Raw genomic sequence first — 25,056 nt, 5'->3', positions numbered from 1 at the left:
GTGTAAATAGTTGTTCGAAAAATTGGAATCAAAATTTGATTTTGTGCGATTGTTTCAAAAGTGCATCCAATGATAATGATGATCACCGCATATATATTTATAAGGGTTACCATCATTTTATTTATCTATAAATTATTTATTTTCAGCATTAAAAAAACAGCAACATGTTAATTTCGATTATTTAAATTTTAACTAAATTTTAAATTTCAATTCATCACACAATATATATGCTATCAATGATAATCATGATGGTAGGTAGACTTCCATAATAAATATATATAAACCTGTTGCATTTTGAAAAAATTGTTTGTTAGTTTGTCTGGTATCCGCATTTACTCAGACACACACAAACAAAATGTCTACACCATCGTTGACATTTCAATTATTGACAGTTGCCATCATTGTCCTTCAACGGCAAATGATCCATAATAATGTTGGTAGCCGTACACAATGGAATACTACATATGATTATATTATTGTTGGTGCCGGTACATGCGGTTCATTGATTGCCGGTCGATTGACGGAGAATCCATCAACTACGGTATTATTAATAGAATCCGGTGGTCCAGCATCGGTTATCACTGATATGCCCGTTGAAGCTTGGAATATTGAAACCGGTGAATTCGATTGGGGATATAATACCGTACCACAGGCTAATGCTGGTCAGTTTTATTATTAATTTAGATTTTTCAATTTTTTTTATTCAAATCAATTCATTTTTTTTTTTTTTTTGCTATCATAGCTTTTGCTTTCCGGAATCGTCAAATGGTGTTTCCACGTGGCCGAGTAGTTGGTGGCTCACATACGATCAATTTTAACATCTACAATCGTGGTAATCGTCATGATTTTGATTATTGGGCCAATTATTATGGTCTGCAAGAATGGTCATTTGAAAATGTTCTGCCATATTTTCAGCGTACCGAAAACAATACGAATAGACGCTATGTAGAGGCTGCACCAAATTATCATTCTACCAGAGGTCAGGTTGAAGTTTCATCACCACCGAATCCTGATCCAATTCTATTGAAATATATGGAAGGTTGGAATCTTCAAGGTCTACCATATACCGATGTAAATGGACCAAATCAATTAGGCACAAGTAAGTTTAATAGTTTTGGATCGTATCGTAATAACTCGTATTAATTCAAATAGCACTGATTCAACAAACAATTACGATACAGAATCATACACGTCATTCAACATCGAACGCATTTATTGTACCAGCAATTGGCCGTAATAATCTACACGTATTAGTACGTAGTCATTGTACCCGAATTCTTTTGCGAAACAATACCAATACTAATCAATTAGAAGCATATGGTATTGAATTTGTTCGTAATAATCAAACATATCAAGTTTATGCCAATCAAGAGGTGATACTTACCGCTGGTGTCATAAATACACCGCAGGTTTTGATGTTGTCTGGTATTGGTCCACGACAACATCTTACCGATCTAGGTATACCGGTACAAGTGGATCTACCGGTTGGTCAAGGACTACAAGATCATCTTTTCACACCGGTCGATTATTTGACCACTGATGAAAATCTTATTCAATATGGTCGAGATATCAATAATGTTCTGACTGTACAGAATTTATACGATTATTATGTTAATAATTCTGGTCCTATCACACAAGTACCTATCGTAATGGCATTCCATTCATCAAAACTTAATGATGTACCAGATTGGCCAGACGGCATTATGGCCACTTTGATCAATCGAATTCGTAAGTTTGCAACGATATTAAAATCGTTGAACATAATAAGTAATTTTTTCATTGATGCTTTTATATAGCCGAAAATGTGACAACAATTACCGGATATTTTCAAGATCCAGATGCATGGGCAGAATATTTTCAACCAATGGCTGGTGATCCTAGACATTTTTTCGTACTATATGCATTTACTCTTACACGAAGTCGTGGATCTGTACGACTTCAATCACGAAATCCATTTGATGCACCACTTATTGATCCTAATTATTATGGCGATCTACATGATCTAGCCGTTGTTGTTGATACTATGAGTGCTGGTATGGAAATGATGGAACAACCATTTTTCCGTCAATATGCTCGAATATATCCACGTTCAATACCTGGATGTCAATTTTGTCCTGATAAACCCTATTACAAATGCTATACATATTTAGCTTGCCATGCACAAACACTTACGCTCACTGCTTTTCATCCTACTTGTAAGTTTTTTTTTTTTTTTTTTGATTACAAAAAAATTGAAATAATTTCTTTTCATTTTAACAAAAAATAAAAATAACCAGCCTCCTGCCGTATGGGTAATTCTAGTGATACTGGTGCTTGTGTTGATGAACATTTACGTGTACGTGGAGTAAATAATCTTCGTGTGATCGATGCATCAATCATGCCAAAAATTGTCAATGCCAATACGAATGCTGCAACTATGATGATTGCCGAACGTGGTGTAGATTTTATTCAACAAGATGCACGTTGATGATGAACATGATAGTTATGTTTTCTGGAACCTTGGAGTTTTTTTCAAACTGTTTCAAACTCCTAGAATATACTATATGTATTTCGACAGATAAAACACACCCATTTGATTAGAGACTTATCAAATAAGTAATAATAAAGAAAAAAAACAAATCAACTAAAATTACGGATGTTTATTTATTTCATTTGTTTTAATTGATTTCATATATTGAATTTCAATGGATGGTAAACAAAAAAATCACCATATGTGTTTATAATATAATAAATGGGTGGTGGTACTGGTACTGGGTATTCACTATGATATCATTTGATAGTTTGACGATTCGACAATAATTGTGTGAGTCTCTCGATATCTATATATATAAACTTGGCTACATATGTGTGTCGTTTATACAAAGCTTTCGTTGTTGTTGTTGTTGTTGTTTTATGTAAGCATGCATGAATGCATGCATGTTTTTTCTTCGGTTCGAATCTTGATTTCTTGATGATAATGTAAACAAAACACATGTCTTATTATAAAAGTTAGGCGGTGTCGTTACCACGACGATGTCCAACTTTTTTTTTAACCATCAAATCATCATACATCATAGTTGTCGTCATTGTTTCCATGTTTTTTTTTGCCCAAAAACTGAATTCTAGTCAATTATTCAATTGAAATTTGACAAAGATTTCACATTATGAATAAAATACAAACATTCATTACATTGTTTGTTATATTTGTTTCGTTGCTAGGATTTTGTTCGACAAAAAATGGTAATCATCATTAATCAATTAATCGATTAATCCGTGATTAATTTTTTCCATTCTTTCATCCATTTAATTGATTGATAGTAAAAGATTTGATTGTCGTATCGGTCGCCACACGTAGTACCGATGGTTTTGAACGTTTTAATCGTTCAATTCAGGTTTACGGATTGAAATTAGAATTGCTTGGTCTAAATCAACCATGGAAAGGTGGTGATGTAGTTCGAAGACCTGGTGGTGGACAGAAAATACGATTATTACGGCAATATCTAGAATCGGTACAAGATAGAGATGATCATCTCATACTATTCACCGATAGTTACGATGTTATCATCAATGGTAATGGTGATGAAATCATTAAGAAATTCAATACATTCAAGGCAAACGTTGTATTTTCATCGGAAAAATATTGTTGGCCCGACATATCATTAGCTGTATGTTTTTTTTCAACGAATTAAATTAAAATTCTAATAATTCCATTAATTATAGACTTTATATCCTAAAACCGATGATAAACGTTATCTAAATTCTGGTGGTTTTATCGGTTTTGCATCCGATCTCTATAGAATCATTCAGCTAGCCAAAGATATTAATGATGATGATGATGATCAATTATTTTATACGAAAATTTATCTTGATAAAAAATATCGTGAAAAAATCGGTATAAAATTGGATAGAAATTCACAATTATTTCAAAATCTAAATGGTGAAATCAGTGATGTTGAAATTCGTTTCAATCAAGGATCAAATATTGTTGATAATCCCAAAAATGCTGATGCATTTTTATTCAACAAAATCACACAAACATATCCAATTATTGTACATGGAAATGGTGCAAGTAAAATTCCATTAAATTCTTTGGGAAATTATCTAGCTAAATCATGGCATCCGGCAATTGGTTGTATTTCATGTGATGAAAATGAACAACGAATTAATTTGGATCACATTGATCATGATGATTATCCTCATGTTTTAATGGCCATCACCATATTGAAACCAACACCATTTTTTCCAGAATTTCTTGAATATTTAACATCATTAGATTATTATAAACATCGTATTACATTGTTCATACAATCAACAAATGATTATCATAATGAACAAATTGATAAATTGATGGAAAATTTTCGTAACTATTATCATGATATACGATATGTGGAAAATAAACAGGCTAAAGAATGGCAACTACGTAATAATTATCTGTAAGATTATTTACATTTTCGTTTTGTTTTGTTTAATCTAATTTAAAAAATTTATTTTCAATTTATTAGTGATGAATGCACACGTGTCAATTGTGATTATCTATTTGTCGTCGATAGTGATGCTCGATTAACCAATAGTCGTACACTTCGTGATCTAATCGAAGCCAATCGGTAATTCAATCGGGGTTTTTTTCTAGTTTTGTTTGGATTATGTTTTCAAATCGAAAATAATTTTTTTTTTATCATTTTATATAGATCAATTATTGCATCAATGTTGGTACGTCCAAAAGAATATTGGTCCAATTTCTGGGGAACAATCACCAATGATGGCTATTATTCACGTTCACATGATTATGTTCAGATTATTAAAAATGAACGAAGGTAAGTTTGCTGTGGTGGCCACTTGTTTTTTTTTCAAAAATCGGCTTTAAAATTTTTTCTATCCACTGCATATTTATTATTAGCCTTTTTAATTTTGAAAAAAATTAACATGTGTAGTTTGCTTGTTTGTTTACTAAACTTACCATACATTCATATGTACCGGAATCCATTTGTCTTGCTGGATCAATTTCCAATTTACTTTTAATCTGTGCTTCTTTTTCTTTACCAAATTTCCATTCATTTATCTAGAAAAAAAAGAGAATGAAATAATCAAATGTTGAATTAAAAACAAAAACAAACAAACAATTTATAGATGATAACACTTACATGTAGATAATTATTAAAACTATTATCTATTTCGATTCCATCTTTGAACCATGTGATTCTATATAAAAGATAAATGAATGAATGTGAATGATCATTCGATTCATTTCAATCGTTTATATCTATATATTTACGTTGGTAACGGATCACCGGTTGCCACACAAATGAATATAATTTTATGGCCAAGATAGAATTCATAATCAAAATGTGATGATCGTATTATCTGTGCACCCTGTGTGTTTGTTTGTAATGAAATTGAAAATTTTTTTTTTAAAAATTAAATCAAACAACATACATACATCAGCATTCATATAATAATCAGCACGTTTAGAATTGGTATTATGAAATAATAATTTTGAATTTTGTTTACGCATTTTACGTCGACGGCTACTTTTTCCACGACGTCCATCAACACAACAATCCTGTATTATGATGATTATGATGATTATTAAACATAGCCAAAAAGTTTTATTTTTCGAAATCATCACCATCATCATTATTATTATTGCTATTGAAAAAATCAATTATTGTTGAATGATAAAATGGCTGAAATAATAATTCCCTGTGTGTGTTTGTGGTCATGTTTGTTTCGGTTGTTTTTTGTTGTTTTTGTTGTTGCTTGTTTGGATTGTGTGTGTTTTAAGGTTATTTATTTTATCTGATAATTTTTTGACATTTTCAAAGCTATATAACCCCTGATCAAATTATTCTATTATTATTATTCGATTCTATTCAATACAAACAAACCGACGATTCAATTCTTCGTTTTTATTATTGTTTCATTCCATTCATTCACAATCCATTGTATGCGCAGAACAATAATTTTTCAATTTTTTTTTTCTTCATTTATTTTTCTTTTCCTGTTCACGGTAGAGGAATCTGGAACGTACCATTCATATCGACCGCTTATCTAATCAAATCTTCATTACTAAATTTGGAAAATCTTTCGGCCAATGAAAATAATAATCATCGACCATTATCATATCGAAATCATCAACAGCATAAAAATGATGATAATGATGATGAAAAATCATTCGATGCCGATATGTATTTCTGTCAAGTATTACGTGATAATGGTATATTTATGTATGTCACAAATCTTAAGGATTATGGTCATCTTGCTCAGATGGACACAATGGATGTATCGTTGAAACATCCAGAATTTTATGAAATTTATACGAATGAATATGAATGGCGTAAACGTTATATACATGAAAATTATTCTACAAATCTACTTGATGAAACAATTATTGAACAACCATGTCCAGATGTTTATTGGTTTCCAATTGTAACGCCAACATTTTGTCGTCATTTAATTGGTTTGTTTTTCATATTGCGAATTTTGATATTTGTTTTTTTCTGGCAATAATTCTTGATTCTTGATTCATTCTTCTAATGAAAATAGAAATCATGGAAAATCATGGACAATGGTCAGCGGGAAAAAATCAGGATCCACGATTAGCTGGTGGCTATGAAAATGTACCTACCGTTGATATTCATATGAATCAAGTTGGTCTAGAACAACATTGGCTTTATTTCCTACGTGAATATATCCGTCCAGTACAGGAAAAAATATTTATTGGTTATTATCATGATGTATGTATTGTTTATATGATGATTTCTTGTTCTGATTAATCATTATCGTCTCGTTTTTATCCAACCAGCCACCAAAAGCAATAATGAATTTTGTTGTTCGTTATCATCCAAATGAACAAGCTTTTCTACGGCCACATCATGATTCATCCACCTATACGGTGAATATTGCATTGAATAGACCAAGAATCGATTATGAGGTATGTGTGTGTGTGTGTGTGTGTTTGTTTGATTGGTAGTTTGCTTCAATTTAATTTTATTTTTCTCATTCAATTTAGGGTGGTGGTTGTCGATTTGTACGACAAAATTGTTCAGTTACTAATCTTCGTCTTGGTTGGTCATTATTACATCCTGGACGATTGACACATTATCATGAAGGCTTGACAGTAACTAAAGGTGTTCGTTATATTATGGTATCATTTGTTGATCCATAATATCCAAATAATCTGAATAATCTGATAAGAACAAAAAAAAATTTTCTCTAAAAAAAAGACAATCCAATAAATAGAAAGCTCTTGTTTCAATGTTATTTCCGGCCATAAAAATGTCATGATGTATTTTTTTTAAAAAAATCTAATCGATACATTACTACACACTACTGCTAGTCGTCTTTAAATCACGAATTTTTTTTCATCAAACAACACATACGCACACCTACATATATTTATCAATAAACGAAAAACATTGATCAATTTCATTCGTATTTTTTTAGCGCAATTCTTTTCATAATTTCAAAATTATTGTGATTTGTGAAACCAACCCGTTATAGATATGTGAACCGAAGATCTATATATAAATTTTTTTTTCCATTTGAAAAGTTTATATAGCAAAAATGAGGCATCATGCACACATACACACACGCGTATATTATATATAATCAATCGTAATTCATAAACCACCACCACCACCACCACCATCATCAACCGTTTGTTGGTGTGTTGCGATAAATTCGACGCGCATATACATTTATAATCGCTGAATTCCATTCCACATCCACACATATACATCCAAAAATTGAGAAAAACCACTATTGAACAAAATGTGGAGCTTTATCTTCTTTTTTTTTGTCCAGGCAGCAGCGGTAGCAGCCAAAAAAAAAATGTTGACTATCACATAATGATACATGCCATTTTTCGAATGTTTTTTTTCGAAGAATATCTGGGCACTACGTTTTTTTGTTTGTTTGTTTGTTTTTTTTTAATTTTTAGATTTTTTTCTGGGGCGTTTTGTTTTTGTTTTTAATTTTCATCATCATTCAATCGATCAAATGCATATTTGTTGATTTGTTTTGTTTTTGTATTGACAACGATGACAACAACAACAACAACGATGATGAAAATGACCGAATAATTTTTTCTACAAAATACTCGACCATTTTTTTTGAATTCTCAATTCTCAATTTTTTTGATTACTCGAAGCTAGTCATTATTTATAAAATATACGAAACATTCCAAATATTCTCTCTCTCACTTTTGGCCATATATTTATCATCATCGACATCGAATACCAAAATAAAATTGACTAAAAAAGAACAAACGAACGAACGAACGAACAAACCAAAAGAAGAAAAAATGGATCACTTTATCAATTGCATTCAATTTGATTCTAATCGTCATTCTATTTTCATCAATGATCAATCAATTAATTGATTGATTACTGTTGTTTTTTTTTGTTTAATAATAATAAAGCTTTAATTTAAATTTCTCATTCATTATCATCAAAATCAAAAATTAAAATCAAATTGGCGAACAACATGGCAACATTACAATTAAAACCGGTTACCGGATATCATCGTGAAGAATTATTAGACGATGGTGGTGAATCAATTATGAATAATAATAATGATTCAATAAATATAATGTTTCCACGTAATGTAACTAGTATTGGTAATCCACATTTTTCAAATAATTTACAATTAATACAACATGAAGAATCAACATCATCATCTGTTGCATTGAATGATCCATTCGCAAATATCACCAATTTACGATCTCAGAATTTATTATCATCACCATCATCGAATGATATGAATGTTCCATCATTAGCCACCGCCAACAATAACAACAACAACAATAATAATAATAATAATAATAATACGAGTAGTAGTAATTTAAATGAAAATTATTCAATATCATTCATAACGACATCAAATGTTTTTGGTAATAAACGAAATTTTTGGCTACGTATGACACAATTTGAAAGGATCTCATTTTTTGCAATCATATTATTGGCATTAATTATATTTGTTTTGGCATTAATATTATTATTACAACCGAATCCTATTCTTCAAGTACATTTGACTAATGAAAATTGTAAGTTTTTTTCTTTAATTTTGTTAATATTATTTTTAAACATATATTTTTTTTTTATTTGAATTCTTCATTAGCTTTATTATGCCTTAAACCGAAATGCATTTCGATCGCCAGTTCAATTATTGATTCATTGGATGAGAATGTAAATCCTTGTGATGATTTCTATCATTATGCATGTGGTGGTTGGATCAAAAAGAATCCATTACCAGATGGTCATGCATCATGGGGAACGTTTGGAAAATTAACACAAGATAATCAACTTATATTGAAAAATGTTCTTGGTAAGTTTTTTTTTTGTTCCGTTCTATTTCAATTAATCATGATAATTATCCATTTTTCAGAAGATAAAAAACGTAAATTTAGTGATGCTGAACGAAAAGCCAAAATATATTATGATTCATGTATGGATCGTACTAAAGTGATTGAAACATTAAAGGCTAAACCGATGCAAGAATTTATTGATTTGGTATGTTTTGTTGTTTTTTTGCAATATAAATTTCCATTTGATTTTTATTTGAAAAAAATACAGATTGGCGGCTGGAATATTAGCGGTGGATTCGATGTTGAAGCATGGAGTTTACAAAGTAAATTAACATTAATGCATAATCGTTATAATCGTGGTGGCCTATTCGAATGGTCAGTTAGTGCGGATGAAAAAGATTCCACCAAAAATGTATTGAATCTACAGCAAGGCAGCTTTATTATGCCAAGAGATTATTATCTGAATAAAACAGATAATGATGAAGTAATTATAGCATATTTAGATTTTATGACTAAAGTGGGTGTTCTGTTGGGTGGCGATGAAACAACGACACATGAACAGATGAAACGTGTAATGGAATTCGAAAGACAAGTATCGAAAATATTGATACCACCGGAAGATTTACGTGATGATCAAAAAACCTATCATAAAATGCAATTGAGTGATCTGAATAAATTGGCTCCATTCATCGATTGGATAGCCTATTTCAAGGAAGCATTTGCACCTATTAAACGTGAAATTACGGAAAAAGAACCTATCGTTGTATATTCACCCGAATTTTTTGGTAATCTATCCGAACTAATCGAACAACATTTAAGTGATAATGATAATAAAACGTGAGTGTTGTGAAAAAAAGCTAATCAAATTACTAATTTCAAATCAAAAAAAAAAAAAATAAAATAAAATAAATCGCAGAATCCTAGTCAATACGGTAGTTTGGTCAGTAGTACAACCAATGGTTACATATCTATCGAAACCATTTCGTGATGCAGCCAAAACATTTACACAGGTTTTAATCGGTTCCGAAGGTAGCTCAAGTCAATGGCGTTATTGTATTGGTGATACAAGTTCGGTACTTGGTTTCGCTGTCGGTTCAATATTTGTACACTCAGCATTTCGTGGTGAATCAAAAAATGAAAGTAAAATCATGATACAACAGATCAAAGATGCATTCAAAGAACATCTGGAAAATTTAACATGGATGGATCGACAAACATTAGAATTGGCAATGGAAAAAGCAGATGCCATTACCGATATGATTGGTTTTCCAGATTTTATACTTAATGAAAAAAAATTAAATAAACGCTACAAAGATGTAAGTTTGAATGAATGAATGAATAGAAAATTTTTATTTTCAATTTCAAATCTAATGTTTTTTTTTCTTCAAAAACAAAAACCTTAGTTGATAGTTAAAGATGATCAGTATTTTAAGAATAGCATTAATGCAAATATTTTTCTGCTAAATGAATATATTAAAAAGATTGATAAACCGGTAAGTAGATCGATTATTAGTAGTGGAGAATTCAATTTTCATTATTTTTTCCTTTTTTTTGGCTTCGAAATCAGACAAATAAAAGCGAATGGGATATGGCACCGCCCGTTGTTAATGCATATTATGCTCCAACTAAAAATCAAATCGGTAAAAATCAAATTTAATTTAAAATTGAATTGTTTTTGATTATTTTTTTTGTCTGTCCATTCATTTATTCATCAAGCTTTTCCAGCCGGCATTCTACAGGTAATCGTAATTGATGAAAATTTTAATCAAATAATTTTTTTGTTATTTCTCATTATAGCCACCATTTTATGATGTTAATCGACCAAAATCGCTCAATTTTGGTGCTATGGGTGTTGTGATGGGTCATGAATTGACACATGCATTCGATGATCGTAAGGACTAATGATTTTTAGTTTAATTTTGCTTAAATATTGAAAATATTTTTTTCTTTGTTCTTTGTTCTTGTGAAAAGAGGGTAGAGAATATGATAAAAAAGGAAATCTACATGAATGGTGGCAACATGGTACGATATTAAAATTCAAAGAACGAATGAAATGTTTTCAAGAACAATATTCAAAATATATGATTGCAAATGATCATGTAAATGGAAAACAAACACTTGGCGAAAATGTAGCCGATAATGGTGGTCTTACTTCTGCTTTCCATGTGAGAATCCATTATTGATAATATTGACAACAATTTTCTCCAAATGCTAATTTATAACTAATTTCTATTTTTTTAAAAAAAATTAATTAGGCCTTCACAAAATGGTCACAACAAAATGGTGAAAATGGTTTCCAATTGCCTGGATTGAATTTCACACAGAATCAATTATTTTTCATTGGTTTCGCACAAGTATGGTGTTCAATCAATACACCTGAAGCATTAAAGATTCAGATTCGTAATGATCCACATACACCATCACAATATCGTGTCATTGGAACATTATCAAATTCACCACAATTTTCTCAAGCATTCAATTGTCCAATTGGATCGTCAATGAATCCTAAAGAAAAATGTAATATTTGGTGATCATTCAGTCATTCATTCATATTTTATTCATAAAATATTTGATTATCATTATTATTTGCCAACTTTTGTTCACATACACACAACAACAACAACAACAAAAAACATCAAACATTTTTTTTTTTTTTTTTGAATGAAGAAAAAAAATGGCCAAAATGTTCCAAAATTTGATTGCCCAATATACTATAATAAATTGCCCAAATGAAAAGATATTCGAATCAATAAAAAAAAATTTGCCAAAAAAAATTCATTTAATTTTAATCAAAATGAATGAAAATTAAACATGATGTGATCGAGATGTAATCATTTAAACATAAATGTCAACGTTTTTTTTACCCGTTTGTTATTATTATAACCGGATAGAGAGAAATGGAAATATTTTCAAAAATATTTTTCCATCACCACAAGCTATGTCTGTGGTATGTTGTACATTTTAATATAATTAAATTTTTTTGTTCTTGCCGTTGTTATTTGAAGAGTGAAAATGCGGTGGTAGAGAGAGAGAGAGAGAAATGAGTAAAACATTGAGTTATTTAGTTAGTTAGATCCAAATAATCCCAGAAAAAAAATTGATCCTTAAGTGATAAGAGTGTCGCCTACACACTTATATATTGGTTATATTATATGTCGATAGTTTAATTTCATTGGTTTCAAGTAGATCACTTTTTTTTGGAGACATATTTCTCTTTTTTTGTTTCTTAGTATGATCACATGATAACTATCCTCTCATCGATGTAGATTAATTGATTTTAATCAAAAAAATTTTTTTTTTTTTTAAATTTATTTCTGTTTTTGTCGTTTGGAGCTTCAAACAATTTGATTCATAGTTTATATCCATATCCACTTGAACATCCGGTACATTAATTGTACACGATATTGATTCACGATCAGATTTTCAAGTTCATTTGATGAACGTGAATTAGTGAAAACAACATTGTCAAGAAATGTCATCACCACAAAGCCATCGTCATCATCATCGTCATCATCATCATCCTCATCATCATCATCGAACAAATAAAATAAATGAGGTAAAATTAATCCATTTGGTGAAGTGTTTTTTGTTGTTGTTGTTGTTGAATAATAATAATGATATGATTTTTGTTTGTTTGTTTGACTAAACACTCACATAGAACTATTCGAATGAACGTTATGTATCCATATTGAATCATTGTTTTGATGATATCGAAACATTCATTTCACGATTACAACAAAGAAAATTACAAAAACGTAATCATCATAAACGTGGAGGTCAGTCATCATCATCTTGTTGTTTCTTTATTTGAAATTTCATTGTTGTTATTTATCAATTATCTAATAACCAAAGGATCTAGTGATGGATTTCTAACCAAATATGCACCTGGTTCATGTGATGAGGAATTTTTTGAAATTCTTTCCAAATTTAAATTGGCATTTAATTTATTAGCTAAATTAAATGGCTGTATACATGATCCAAATGCACCGGAATTGGTACATTTCCTTTTCACACCTGTAAGTAGAGATAGTGATGTAATAAATTAACATTGAATTAAATATATGTTTCAAATAAATATAGCTTGCCATTATAATACAAGCTGCACATGAAAATGGTATGTGTTCAAAGAAAAAAAATTTAAATTTGAATTCTACATTCTTTTGAAAATTCTAATTCTATAATTATCACCAATATAGAGCCACCAATGGATCCATCTTTAGTTGAAATTCCATACTTGAGTCCGGATGCTATCGAATTTTTATTAAATTGTTGTACAAGTATAGAATGTGATCTTTGGCGTTCACTTGGTGATAATTGGAGAAAATCAGTTAAGGTTAGATTATTCTGTATAATGAAAAAATTCACAATGATTATTTGATTGGAAATTTTTTAAATTATAAAGCATATTCGTATGACAAGCCCATTTCAACCGATATTTAATGATGGTTGGACACCGGCCATCACTGAACCAGAATTATTGGGAATAATAATACCAACATTGATGGCTACTGAAATCGATATGGATCAAGAGGAAATCATTACAGCACGATCGTCATCTATTCCAAATAAATCTCGTAGTCCAACTAGTTTTGATGATGATAGTGATTATGAAGATCAACATACTAATGGTGATAATAATCCTCGAATCATTGCTCATTATCATCATCATCATCATCAACAGCAACAACATGGTAATCGGCCATTGTCATCACCAATCGGTTCGATTGAACAAGATGATCAATTACCATCATCACCATCATTATCATTGACAATGGTTGATCATAATAATATTAATAACAATGGTAATAGTAATGATCAACAAACAATCAATGTTGTACAAATGGAATGGCTAGCTGAATTACAATCACGGAATGCTACGAAAATTGTACGTGTACAATTTCCACGTACAGCTAATAATAATAAAGAGCTAACTGTAACAAGGTTTGTTTTAGACATTTTTGAAATTGTAAAAAAAAAATTCGCACTATTATGTATTATATATCACCAGAGGTGAAATCCTAGAAATACTTGATGATTCACGTAAATGGTGGAAAGCAAGAAATTCTCTTGGTCAAATAGCATATGTACCAAATACGATTGTTGTTGAAATTGAATCACCAATGATGAAGACGATGACGGCAGCTAATAAATTGAACAATACTACACACCGAGAGGATGGAAATTATCATGTCTATTCAGAAATTATTCGTAGACATTCATCATCATTATCACCGACAAATCGTCAAAGATTACATATTGAGAAAAAAAATTCCTTCAAAAATAATAAACCAATGGAAATTAAGATGAAAATTGTGCCATCACCACCGCCACCACCACCACCATTAACACCGTCACCATCAACACCACCATCGTTTACCATTATACAATCGCCAAAAATTGAAATAAACAAGCAACAACAACAACAACAACAATCAGAATCATTTGTGGATGATAAAATATCCACATCATCATCATTATGTTCAACATCATTGATTAGTTTATCACAATTTTCTATCAATACCTATGATACAATTGAACAGGAATTGAATGATCGTTTCAAAAATCCAATGATTATGGGACAAACGGATAAAACAAAAAGTAAATTGATTTCGTCGATTCAATTTATGAATTTTGAATAATTTATGTTTTATCATTTAGATCACGATGAATTCATGTCAAGATATAATGGTAAAAATGAAAATAATTTCACCGGTGAAGATTTATCAATGTTTTTAACATTCAAAGAATTTCCACCAGAATTGATAAATTTTGTTGAAAATTTATTTCAAATCAAAGAGATTCGTTGTAATCTATTCCATTGGAATAAAAATGAACTTCGGGTATGCATGTGTTTGTTGTTGATAAAGAAATCCATCGATAATTTTTTTTTCTTTCATATTCAAATAAGGCAAATATTCCAATGAACATTGCAAATGATTTTCTTATACAACGTCTTTGGAGTAATTTATTATTATTGAAAAACATGGTAATATGGCACATTAATTAAGAATGATAATGATGTATCATTAACTAAAAAAAAAATTCTTTTTCCATTTATTCTTTGTGCATTATTGAAAATTAGGTAAAACCATCAAAAATGGATACATTGGCAATCATATTAAAACAACGTAAACGATTATTGATTGAAAAAATGAAAAAAGATTCCGATACGGCTGCAGAGAAATCCAATTCAGATACATTGAATGATAAAAAGTGACGATAATGGTGATTCAAATGTTTGATGATCTTTGGATAATTGCCAAATAGTTAATATTTTTTTATCGAAAAAAAAATTTGAATAAAAAAAACATTTTTTCCATTGCGAAATTCAATGATGATTATTGTTATTATTCAATGTGAGCTTTTCATTTGTTTCTCGTAACAGATCATCTATTGGATTATTATTGTTATTGATTTGTGGTGCTGTTGCTGTTGTTGCCGGCGTTGTTTCTCCCGATTTTATTGAATTGGTGGTGGTCGAATATTTTTCATCAAAAATTCGTACATTACCACCACCGGGTACATGTTTAACATTGTCTAGTGAACCAACTTTTGATTGTACTTTCCAATCTAATTTTTGTGTCACAACACGAACATTTCCGCCTTCTATATTGATGGAATGGATTTTGAATTTTCAATTTCTGTTTATTTATTTATTTATTCACAGATAAACTTACGAGGTTTATGTGTAGCATTATCCAATGAACCGATTCTGGATTTTGTTTCCCATTTTAATTTTTGTGATTCAATCTTTTTATCGCCTCCAGCTTTGTTGTTTTAGCCAAAAATTTAAATTGAATTCATTAATTATTCTTGATATAAACAAACATTGAAAATGAATAAATAAATACCCGGTTTATGACGGACATTATTTAATGAACCAATTTTGGATTTAACATTCTTTATATTAGGTCCTTTAGCAGTACCGACGGTCACTTTGTTGATTGGCATTTCTAATTTTCCAATTGATTCAATTCAACATGGAATAAAAGATGAAAAAAAAAATTAAATTTGAAATGGAAAACCTTTAACATACTTTTATCTGTTGATTGACTATCATTACTGTTTAAACTGGAATGACTGATACCCGGACTAACTGGAGTTGACATTTTTTTCGACATTTGGTTTGTTTAACTTTTTAAAGGCTTTGGTATTTCAACGAAAAGAATTTCTATTGCACGCGAACAAAAAAGAATTTGAGCTGAAATAATTATCTTAATGAATGATAATGTTTAATCATAAAAGTTAATCGTTTTTTTCTGTCTTTTTGGTTCTTGTTTTTGTTTTGTTTTGTTTTGTTTTATTTTCACCATCTGCAGTGATCATAACAACAACAACAACAAAACAGTAAAAACATATGAGATGAAAATTGATAAGCATAGGCAAAAAAACAATCCACTACATGGGGTTATATAGCGATCCAGAATCGACAAACAAGAAAAAAAATTATATAGATAACCAGAAAAAAATGTCGCTAATGATCTTGGTGTGTGTGTGTGTGTGTGGGTGGATGATGGTGGTAAATAAATGAATCGTATGCCAATCCTTAATTTTATTGATCGATATCCATTGTCAGTGTAGTAGAAGCACTTATTTTTTGCACAATAACTTTGTTCATCTCCATTATTATTAACCATAGTGAAAATGGGGAAAAAAATATGATTACAGACTTTATACAATCAGTTATGTTAGAAAAAAAAACAAAACAAAACAAGAAGTCAATCATCATAATGGATCAAAATGGATTTTTCAACAAGTCATTAATTGTTGTTCATATATTTGTGATATGATTATCATAGATCAATCATCGTTTCTATGGATCTTTTTTTTGATTTTTTTCCTCAAAAAATGTTTTTTTTTATGCAACAAAAATTTCGAAAATCCATATTAGTTTAAATTCAGAAACATAGATGGCGATCAATGTGTACAGAACAGAAAAATAAATATTATAAAAATAATTCGATTGATAAAACACACATGGAAAACCAATGAAAAAAAAATCCTTTGACCTTTACCAAAAAAAACGACAAAGAATATTGACCACATGTTTTTTTTATTGTCGAATCAATTTTTATAAATAATAAAGATGAAACAACAAAAACAACAACAGGCTGATAAAGATCAAAAAAGAAACAATAACAACAATAACAACAACAACAACAACGAAAACAAAACAAAACTAAAAAAATTCATATTTTTTCATTTCCCAATTTGATTGATCGATTGATTTTGAATTTATTCAAAAAAAAAAAAAAAATTCAATGTCCACGTATTGGACATATCGCATTTCATCGTTTTCCTGTGTGTGTTTTCAATCAATAATATATATATGTAAATGTCTTTGTCTGTGTGTGTGTGATTGACCTCTCACTCTTGTTCCCGTTATGAAAAAGTTTTTTTTCCCATTTCCACTATGAAAACAGTACACAAAATTGATCAAAAAATCAAATATCATTGATAGAAAAAAAAGATACACTCAATCAAAATCTAATATTGTTCACACACACTCACACACACAAAGTTTCATATTTTTTTTGACAAAATCATTTGTTATAATCAACACCAATTTGATGACAAGTTTGCTGTTCAATCAAATAATAACATACACACACAGAGAGAGAGAGAGAGAGAGAGAGAGAGAGAGAGACTATGTGTCCATTGTGTAGGTGGTGGTTGTGGTCACCTTGTAAGTTATTTTTTTTATTGTTGTTGTAGTCATTTTTCTACCCTTTCGTATCCCGGGTTCGTGTGTGTGTGTGTGTGTGTTTAAAGACCTGTATTTAATATTTGCACGTGTTGTTGTCGTTGTTTTTTTTTACCGAACGGGTAAAAAAATCAACAACATATCTTCATATATATTAATATATCCAGAACGGAAAAGGATAGTCTACGAAAATGAAAAAAAACAATCTTCTAGACAAACAAACATACATAAATACAATGTGTAATCGAACGGGTTAAATCTATCAATCTATCTATCGATTGGTTTGTCATTCATTCATTTTCAAATACAATCAAATAGTGTATCTTTTTGGTTTATAATCAAACACACACACACAGACAAAGAGTAAAAAAAATCATATCAAATTTCAAAATGAAAAAAAAATCATATTTTTTTATAGAAACCAAACAAACAAACAAATCATTTTTCATTCATTTAAATTCATTTTCTGACATCTTTGTGTGGACAATACAAAATTGACCACACAAAGCTTGTCATAATAATCAATAATGGATTTGTTTTGTTTTGTTTTTTTTTTGTCTTTGCTCGATTGTATCGAATGTAGCAAACATTTTTTTTCCAAGTTGACCCTTTTTTCTTAGTGGTGGTGGTGGTACTACCGGATATCATCTTTGGAGCGCGTATCAATAATAATAATCTTCATCGATCTGATGGATTGATGAATCAAACCAACAAACGAACGAACGAACGAACAAACACACACCCATTTATCAGTTTAATTCAAAAGTCTAAAAAAAAAAAATTTGTTTTTCAAAGGTCATTTCATCTCATCTCATCTCATTCGATTATGTACCGGTCCATTGACCGTTTTTTATTGTTGTTGTTCAGTAAAGAAGAAAAAAAAATAAGCCGGTCAGTTCAAATGTTCATTCATGTAGCTAATTTGTTCTCTTTGCGATACCCGTGTTCATAATCGTATAAAATGTTTCAAAATCTTTCGTTTTTTTTCTTATTCATTCTTGGGTGCACGAACCACACACCGACCACCACCACCACCATGACCAAAGTTTCATATAACTTTTTTTTGGATAATAGATATCTTTAATTTGGTTTTTCTTTTGGATTGTCATCATAAGAAAAAAAATGATGATGATGATGATGATGACTTGAAATTGAATTTGATCGGGTCATTCTTGTTGTTGTTGATGGTGGTGGTGTTTTTGTCTCAAAATGAAACTCAAAAATACAGGGGCAGATGTTTACCTTGATTTCACATGGAGTTGTGGTGGTGGTGGTATTACTTTTGAAAAAAGGGGTAATATCCTATGGTTAAAAACAAATTGTATTAGATTCACTTTAGTTCAATAATCTTTCAATGGTTGTTGTTGTAACTAAACACTACTATTATTATTATTATTATTTATTTTGATTGAATTGTTTGGCTTCTTGTTGGGAAAGTCAGTATAAAAGTAAAGAGAGAGAGAGAAAAAAAATCAATCAATGATCTAATTTGTTCTCATATTCATTTCTATCCTGTTTCGATTCGACAAACAAGTCAATAAAAAAAAATACATGTAGGGTCGATGGTCATTGGTCGATGAATGAATTAAATTGTACAAAAAAAAATTGACCATGGTCATCAATGGTACGGGGTGTGTAGTAAATGATAAAACCATATGGAAACATTTGAAAAAAAACAGTATTTTGTAATACAATTCATACACTGATAAATAATCCACTTAGCTAATAATGATTTTTTTTCATTTTCAAATGTTTTCAAGAAAAAACAGAAACAAATTCAATTCAAGTTCCGGGCATTATTATTTGTTATTTGTTCGTTTTCTTTTTTTCTTTTTTTTTGTTAAACAACGTTTAAAAACGATTATTATAAACAAACAAATGTACAAACAAAACATATGATGATGAACCATTTCAATTCACTACTACCAGCATGTTGAGATTGGCACGACAACAAAAAAAAAAGAAGAAATTGTAATTGACAACAAATTGATCGATTTCGACAACAACAACATACATGGATAAATGACATTGATTCTTGTAAATGGATAATTGCGGCATTTGGGGCCAACTATTCCATCCATCCATCCATCCATTCAGCATTCACAGCTACCACCACCATCATCATCAACGACAATTATCTTTGGTCCCTGTATAATTTCTTATTATAATTGTCGTTGTTAGCATTTTTCTTTTTATTTGAAATGAAATGATAATTTGATTGAATGAATAAAAAAAATGAATGAATTCTATAGAAAAAAAAACGTAACGAATTGACGAATCAAATTTGGATAATTTCGATTCGAGAAAAAAAATTTACCAATAAAACAAAAACAAAAATCTGAACATTTTCATCATTCATACAAAATTCTTTTTTCTTCAATCAAAAGAATGAATGAAATTAATGATGACATAATGATGGTTTATCATTGAAAATATCGATATATAGGTTTTTTTTAATGATGATCATCATCATTATCATTATCATCAACGAAGAGAAAGAGAAAAAAACAATTTTCAAGAATCATTTGAAAATCATTTTTTTCCAGAAAAAAAACCAATTCGGACGTATAGCACACACACACACACATAATTGCCAATCATTCTGAATGTAGACACACACACACACACACACACACACACTGATTATTGTATTATTGACCAGTGTGTGTTTATTTCCATAGTAAAATTGACTTTATAATGTGCCAAAAAAAATGTGTGCTTTACAATAACTATAACAACAACAACAACAACAACAACGTGAAAAAAAATCGAGAAACATAACATTTCAACAATAATCGGTAATAATAAGTTGATGATGATGATGATGATGATGACGAACCATAAGTAAATTGACCATCATTATCATCATGAACAACAGCAGCAAAACATTTGTCTCTTTGGCCTACGCTATTGTTGTGATGATGATGATGATGATGAAGATGATGATTGGCGGCGATCCATTGTTTTTTTTTAGCTGTAAAAAACATATTTTTCTTGTTCATTTTATTTCTATGGATCATTTTTAAAACAAAACAAAAAAAAATACGAAAAAAAAATCCAATCGACAACTGTTGCTGTTTACCTGTTGATTTTTTTGTTTTGTTTTTCGTTCGTTGTTGTTCGTTTATGATCGATTCCGATACGGTTTTTTAAAATATGGTAAAATGAACATTTAAAAAAAAATAAAAAAAAAGAAATTGAAAAAAAATTGACTGAATGAATGATTGACCTAAAAGCCATCATAATCATCTCGATGATGATGATGTTGATGTGGTATTTGTGTATGCATAATTGCTGTTTATGTGTTTTGTGTGTGTAAAATATAATATTTATATGTCAAACACAATGATGATGATGATGATGATGAAAAAAAAATTCATAAACTGTCAAATATGGGCTGCTAATACCATCAACAATAAAAAAAAATCGGTCATAATTTTGCATATATAATTTTTTTTTTCGTTTAGAAATTATATTCAGTTTTTCTTTCCGTAAATTATTATTATTTTTATTTTGAAAGAAAATTATATTCGATTACCATGTAATAATAATGATGATGATTATGATGACCCATAATTTGTTTTCTTGTGTGTGTGTGTGTGTGTGTGTGTTTGGAACTCATTTTGTGTCCATATGAAGCATTTAATTTGTAACAACCCGATATATATATAATAAATTGGTATATAATTTCATATTGACCTGGTTTGGTAAATAGCAGTGTGTGTGTGTTTTTCATTTCCATTTTTTTTAATCAAATATTTAAGTGTAAATTGAATTATTTTGAAAGCCTGGACTTTATTTTATTTCATATTTATTTAAAAATAAATTAAATTGATAATCAAGGCTGAATTCATCATCATTTTTTTTTGGTTGGAATTGCAAATTTCTTTATCCATCATTGATTTGTAATCTTCAAGTAAAATGGAATTAATCTAAAATGGAAATGAAATTCACCGTTCAAATGAAACAACAAGGAGGAATTTTATCATCATCATCATCATCAGTATCATCAGTGAATGGATGATAATAATCAAGTGAGAAAGTCATCAAAATGCCCGAAATTTTTCCAAACCACAACAACAACAACTACAATTTCCGTTTTTTTCCCCCTTAATCCTCATCAGTGGCTGATCCAAATTTTTTTTAATGAATCAAAAAAAAAAAAAAAAATTTTTTACTCTCACTATTATTTCATCATCATTATCATTATACAGAAACACATCCATTGTAATTTGCTTTTCCTGTTTTTTTTCCATTCATTCATTCAATTATAAACCAAACATGCATCCTGTGTGTGTGTGTGTGTGTATGTCATTCTTTACTACTCTACTTTACTTGCTGATTATTGCAGACAAACAAACAAACAGACACAATCATCAAGTGCGTAATGCTCATTCACTCTCTTTATCATAATTCGTGATCTATGATTTTTGATTGTAAGAAAAAAAAAACGAAAACGGTGCCTCTGTCTGCCTGTATGTTTATGTGCCGGTGTGTATATGTTGCATAAATTTTCTCACATAACAAATCCAGATTAACTTGTGTGTGTTCAGTGTGCGGTACGATTTATATCACACGGCAACGATTATAAACGGTTCAAGTAGACAAATTTTTCATTTTTTTTCCTCTCTCACTCTCATTGTATACTACATAAATGTGTGTGTGTGTGTGTATGTTAACTGTCGTATTCGTTTCCTTCTCGTGATCATTGGGTACCGTTTTTTTTCTGTCTATGTGTGTAACAGTGTTATTGCAACACGTGCTAAAAATGAACGGATATGATGTTGATAATTGTGGAAAGAGACCTAGTTTTACCGCTGCTTTAATAACAGTATTTAGAGTGTGAGAAAGTTTTTTTTTCTTCTTCAACTTTTATTCAATATTATGGTGATGGTGGTTTTGGTGGCGGTGGTAGCGGTCGTGGTGGTGGGAGGATAAGTTTCTGGAACAATGGAAAAAAAATATTTATAAGTGCTCAGAAAGTTGATCAAATCAAAATACCAATGGTGGTGGTGGCGGTGGCTGTGTGGGTTTTAGCATCCATATTTTATATAACGAAATAGTAAAAAAAAGTAAAAGTCTGAGAAACAGGTTTCTGGGTTAAATGTTTTTTTTTTGGGATTTTTTTCTTTCTTGTTCTTTATGTGCGATGATGATGATGTAATAATCGACTGAAAATAATTAATGCTGTGGATCGAAATTTTTTTTTTTTTTTTTTGTTCGCAACATAAATAATATCGGCCATCTAACGTGGTTTGTGACCTATTGACTTGGAAAAAATATTTATATAAAACAATCGAAATTTCATAATCTTTTCAATCGTTTTTTTTCTTTTTCTTCTTCTTTCGAATCGAATGAAATCAAATGAGAAAAAAAACAAATGAATTGCCAGATCAATTGATTGATCAATTTCAATTGTTATTCAGACAAAACAAAACAAAAAAAATGAATGAATGAATGAATGAATGAATGAATGCTTAAAACAATGGCCCAAAAAAATATTACCATTTTTTTATATATATATCTGCCATATCCCCAAATAATCTGTTTCAAAATAAAACGAAAAAAAAAACGAAATCTTTTGTATAACAACCACGACTATGACGACGACGACGATGATGATGATGATGATGATAACAAGAAAAATTACCTTTGTAGATTATTTTATAAACGATCAAAATCCATAATAATAATTAATATTAATAAATATATTTCCATTGTGTTTTTTTTTCTTGTTCATTTAATCGAGCTGCTGCTGCTGCTGCTGATTTTTATTTTTTACTTGTTCAATCATATCAAAGATTATATGGACAATACAACAACAATAAATGATGATGATGATAATTTGTCATATTTTTCTATTGTGTATGTGTGTGTGTTCGATGTGATGGTCATCATCATATCATCATCATCATCATCATCGTCATCATGATCATGTAATAATTCGCAATAATAATGGCTTATAATCATTATATCTACATAAAAATTATACCGAATTTTTTTTTGATGATTAATATTAATAATAAATAAATTGTAATCATTTTTCCAATAAAATGAAACGAAAAAAAACATTCAATGATCAAGTAATATATGGAGGCAGCAGCAGCAGCGGCACAAAAATTCATTCATTCATTCATTTTTTCAATTGTTTCATTATCGTAACAGACAGAAAAAAAAATCGCATTTTCTATCAGGATTTGATGATGATGATGATGATGATGAAAATGTAATTCACCATTAGTCGTACATTTGGTTCATGTATGTATACGCGTACATTATCGACGTAGTGATCGATGCCATCAAAAAAAAAAAAAAAATTATGAAACAAAAAAAAATTAAAGGTAAAAGATTCACCTTAACAATCAACAATCAACGATCGACTATCATCATCATCATTGAGCGTCAATTATCAGCGTCACACCTTAGAAAATCTAAATGTTATACATACACACACACACACACACATACAAAGAGAGTGAGCGTACCAACTATTTGACCCCAAACATGTATTTGGACTTTTCCACTATAGAACGTGGCAGTATTAAAACATTGATTTTTGTAAAAACAAAAAAAAAGGTTCACTGTATAGAGTTGGTCGAGGGGTTTCATCATCATCATTGTTGTTGTTGTTGTTGTCAATGATTCCAATTTTTATTATTATAACGATGATTATGATGACGATGATGATGATGATGATCTATCCATCCATCCATAGCATAGCACATATATATAGTAAGCAAATGGAGAAAGAAGAAAAAGATCAATCATTTTACTCATCATCAGATTATTATACAACAATGAACAACTGATGTTTAAATAATTTTTTTTGTTAATATAAACGGAACTTGATCTGTGAAATATATGATGAATATTCTCCTTAAATATAGGATGACCTTTATATTTTAACTTAACTTATGATCAATGGCAGAAATAACAACAACAACAACAACAACAGCAAGAATAATATCAGGTCAGAAGGAAAAAAATTATTTTCAATGAAAGTTTGTCCGGTTCCTTGTGTGTAAGAATAACTAGAACAGATCATCATTGATTTAATCAATTTAGAGAC

At 29.7% G+C, this 25,056-nt stretch overlaps 5 protein-coding genes across 8 annotated transcripts; 3 read left to right on the top strand and 2 right to left on the bottom strand.

Moving 5' to 3' along the window:
* The first annotated feature begins 7 nt into the window (after positions 1-7).
* On the top strand, positions 8-2,629 carry LOC124490507 (L-sorbose 1-dehydrogenase). Its single transcript, XM_047053028.2, has 5 exons — positions 8-662; positions 743-1,099; positions 1,153-1,728; positions 1,797-2,195; positions 2,277-2,629. The coding sequence occupies exons 1-5, from the start codon at positions 356-358 to the stop codon at positions 2,465-2,467; spliced, it is 1,830 nt and encodes a 609-aa protein (XP_046908984.1). The 5' UTR covers positions 8-355; the 3' UTR covers positions 2,468-2,629.
* A 232-nt stretch (positions 2,630-2,861) lies between these two features.
* Positions 2,862-12,057, top strand: LOC124490503 (M13 family metallopeptidase neprilysin 3). Of its 3 annotated transcripts, XM_075730724.1 has the most exons (15): positions 2,862-3,219; positions 3,298-3,644; positions 3,700-4,412; positions 4,482-4,583; positions 4,668-4,793; positions 5,991-6,436; positions 6,523-6,713; positions 6,782-6,914; positions 10,397-10,599; positions 10,687-10,776; positions 10,851-10,923; positions 11,000-11,022; positions 11,081-11,174; positions 11,255-11,448; positions 11,539-12,057. In XM_075730724.1, exons 1-15 carry the CDS (start codon positions 3,144-3,146, stop codon positions 11,812-11,814), a joined length of 3,087 nt encoding a protein of 1,028 aa, XP_075586839.1. In that variant the 5' UTR covers positions 2,862-3,143; the 3' UTR covers positions 11,815-12,057. The 3 variants fall into 3 exon arrangements, with proteins under 3 accessions (XP_075586839.1, XP_046908980.2, XP_046908979.2); XM_047053024.2 differs by lacking the exons at positions 2,862-3,219; positions 3,298-3,644; positions 3,700-4,412; ... (3 more) ...; positions 6,523-6,713; positions 6,782-6,914 and adding exons at positions 7,740-9,022; positions 9,097-9,303; positions 9,367-9,488; positions 9,552-10,120 and having other exon boundaries at positions 10,200-10,599; XM_047053023.2 differs by lacking the exons at positions 2,862-3,219; positions 3,298-3,644; positions 3,700-4,412; ... (3 more) ...; positions 6,523-6,713; positions 6,782-6,914 and adding exons at positions 7,741-9,022; positions 9,097-9,303; positions 9,364-9,488; positions 9,552-10,120 and having other exon boundaries at positions 10,200-10,599.
* LOC124490509 (immunoglobulin domain-containing protein oig-4-like) lies at positions 4,739-5,957 on the bottom strand. Its single transcript, XM_047053030.2, has 5 exons — positions 5,417-5,957; positions 5,252-5,349; positions 5,121-5,178; positions 4,937-5,038; positions 4,739-4,877 (listed from the first exon to the last, which is right to left on the bottom strand). Exons 1-5 carry the CDS (start codon positions 5,612-5,614, stop codon positions 4,827-4,829), a joined length of 507 nt encoding a protein of 168 aa, XP_046908986.2. The 5' UTR covers positions 5,615-5,957; the 3' UTR covers positions 4,739-4,826.
* A 211-nt stretch (positions 12,058-12,268) lies between the features above and the next one.
* LOC124490506 (uncharacterized) lies at positions 12,269-15,610 on the top strand. 2 transcript variants are annotated; one of them, XM_047053026.2, is made up of 10 exons: positions 12,269-12,839; positions 12,942-13,059; positions 13,136-13,299; positions 13,364-13,397; positions 13,480-13,616; positions 13,686-14,224; positions 14,292-14,881; positions 14,942-15,123; positions 15,192-15,269; positions 15,366-15,610. In XM_047053026.2, the coding sequence occupies exons 1-10, from the start codon at positions 12,756-12,758 to the stop codon at positions 15,498-15,500; spliced, it is 2,061 nt and encodes a 686-aa protein (XP_046908982.1). In that variant the 5' UTR covers positions 12,269-12,755; the 3' UTR covers positions 15,501-15,610. The 2 variants fall into 2 exon arrangements, with proteins under 2 accessions (XP_046908982.1, XP_075586679.1); XM_075730564.1 differs by having other exon boundaries at positions 12,461-12,839; positions 12,942-13,063; positions 13,143-13,299.
* Position 15,611: 1 nt separating this feature from the next.
* Positions 15,612-16,897, bottom strand: tau (microtubule-associated protein tau). The gene is made up of 4 exons (XM_047052730.2): positions 16,320-16,897; positions 16,135-16,236; positions 15,961-16,050; positions 15,612-15,889 (listed from the first exon to the last, which is right to left on the bottom strand). Exons 1-4 carry the CDS (start codon positions 16,402-16,404, stop codon positions 15,612-15,614), a joined length of 555 nt encoding a protein of 184 aa, XP_046908686.2. The 5' UTR covers positions 16,405-16,897.
* Between the last annotated feature and the right edge of the window lie 8,159 nt (positions 16,898-25,056).

The sequence above is a fragment of the Dermatophagoides farinae genome, chromosome 4 (genome assembly GCF_024713945.1).
Source record: "Dermatophagoides farinae isolate YC_2012a chromosome 4, ASM2471394v1, whole genome shotgun sequence".
Taxonomy (NCBI): domain Eukaryota; kingdom Metazoa; phylum Arthropoda; class Arachnida; order Sarcoptiformes; family Pyroglyphidae; genus Dermatophagoides; species Dermatophagoides farinae.
This window is presented reverse-complemented; position numbering and strand designations above follow the sequence as displayed.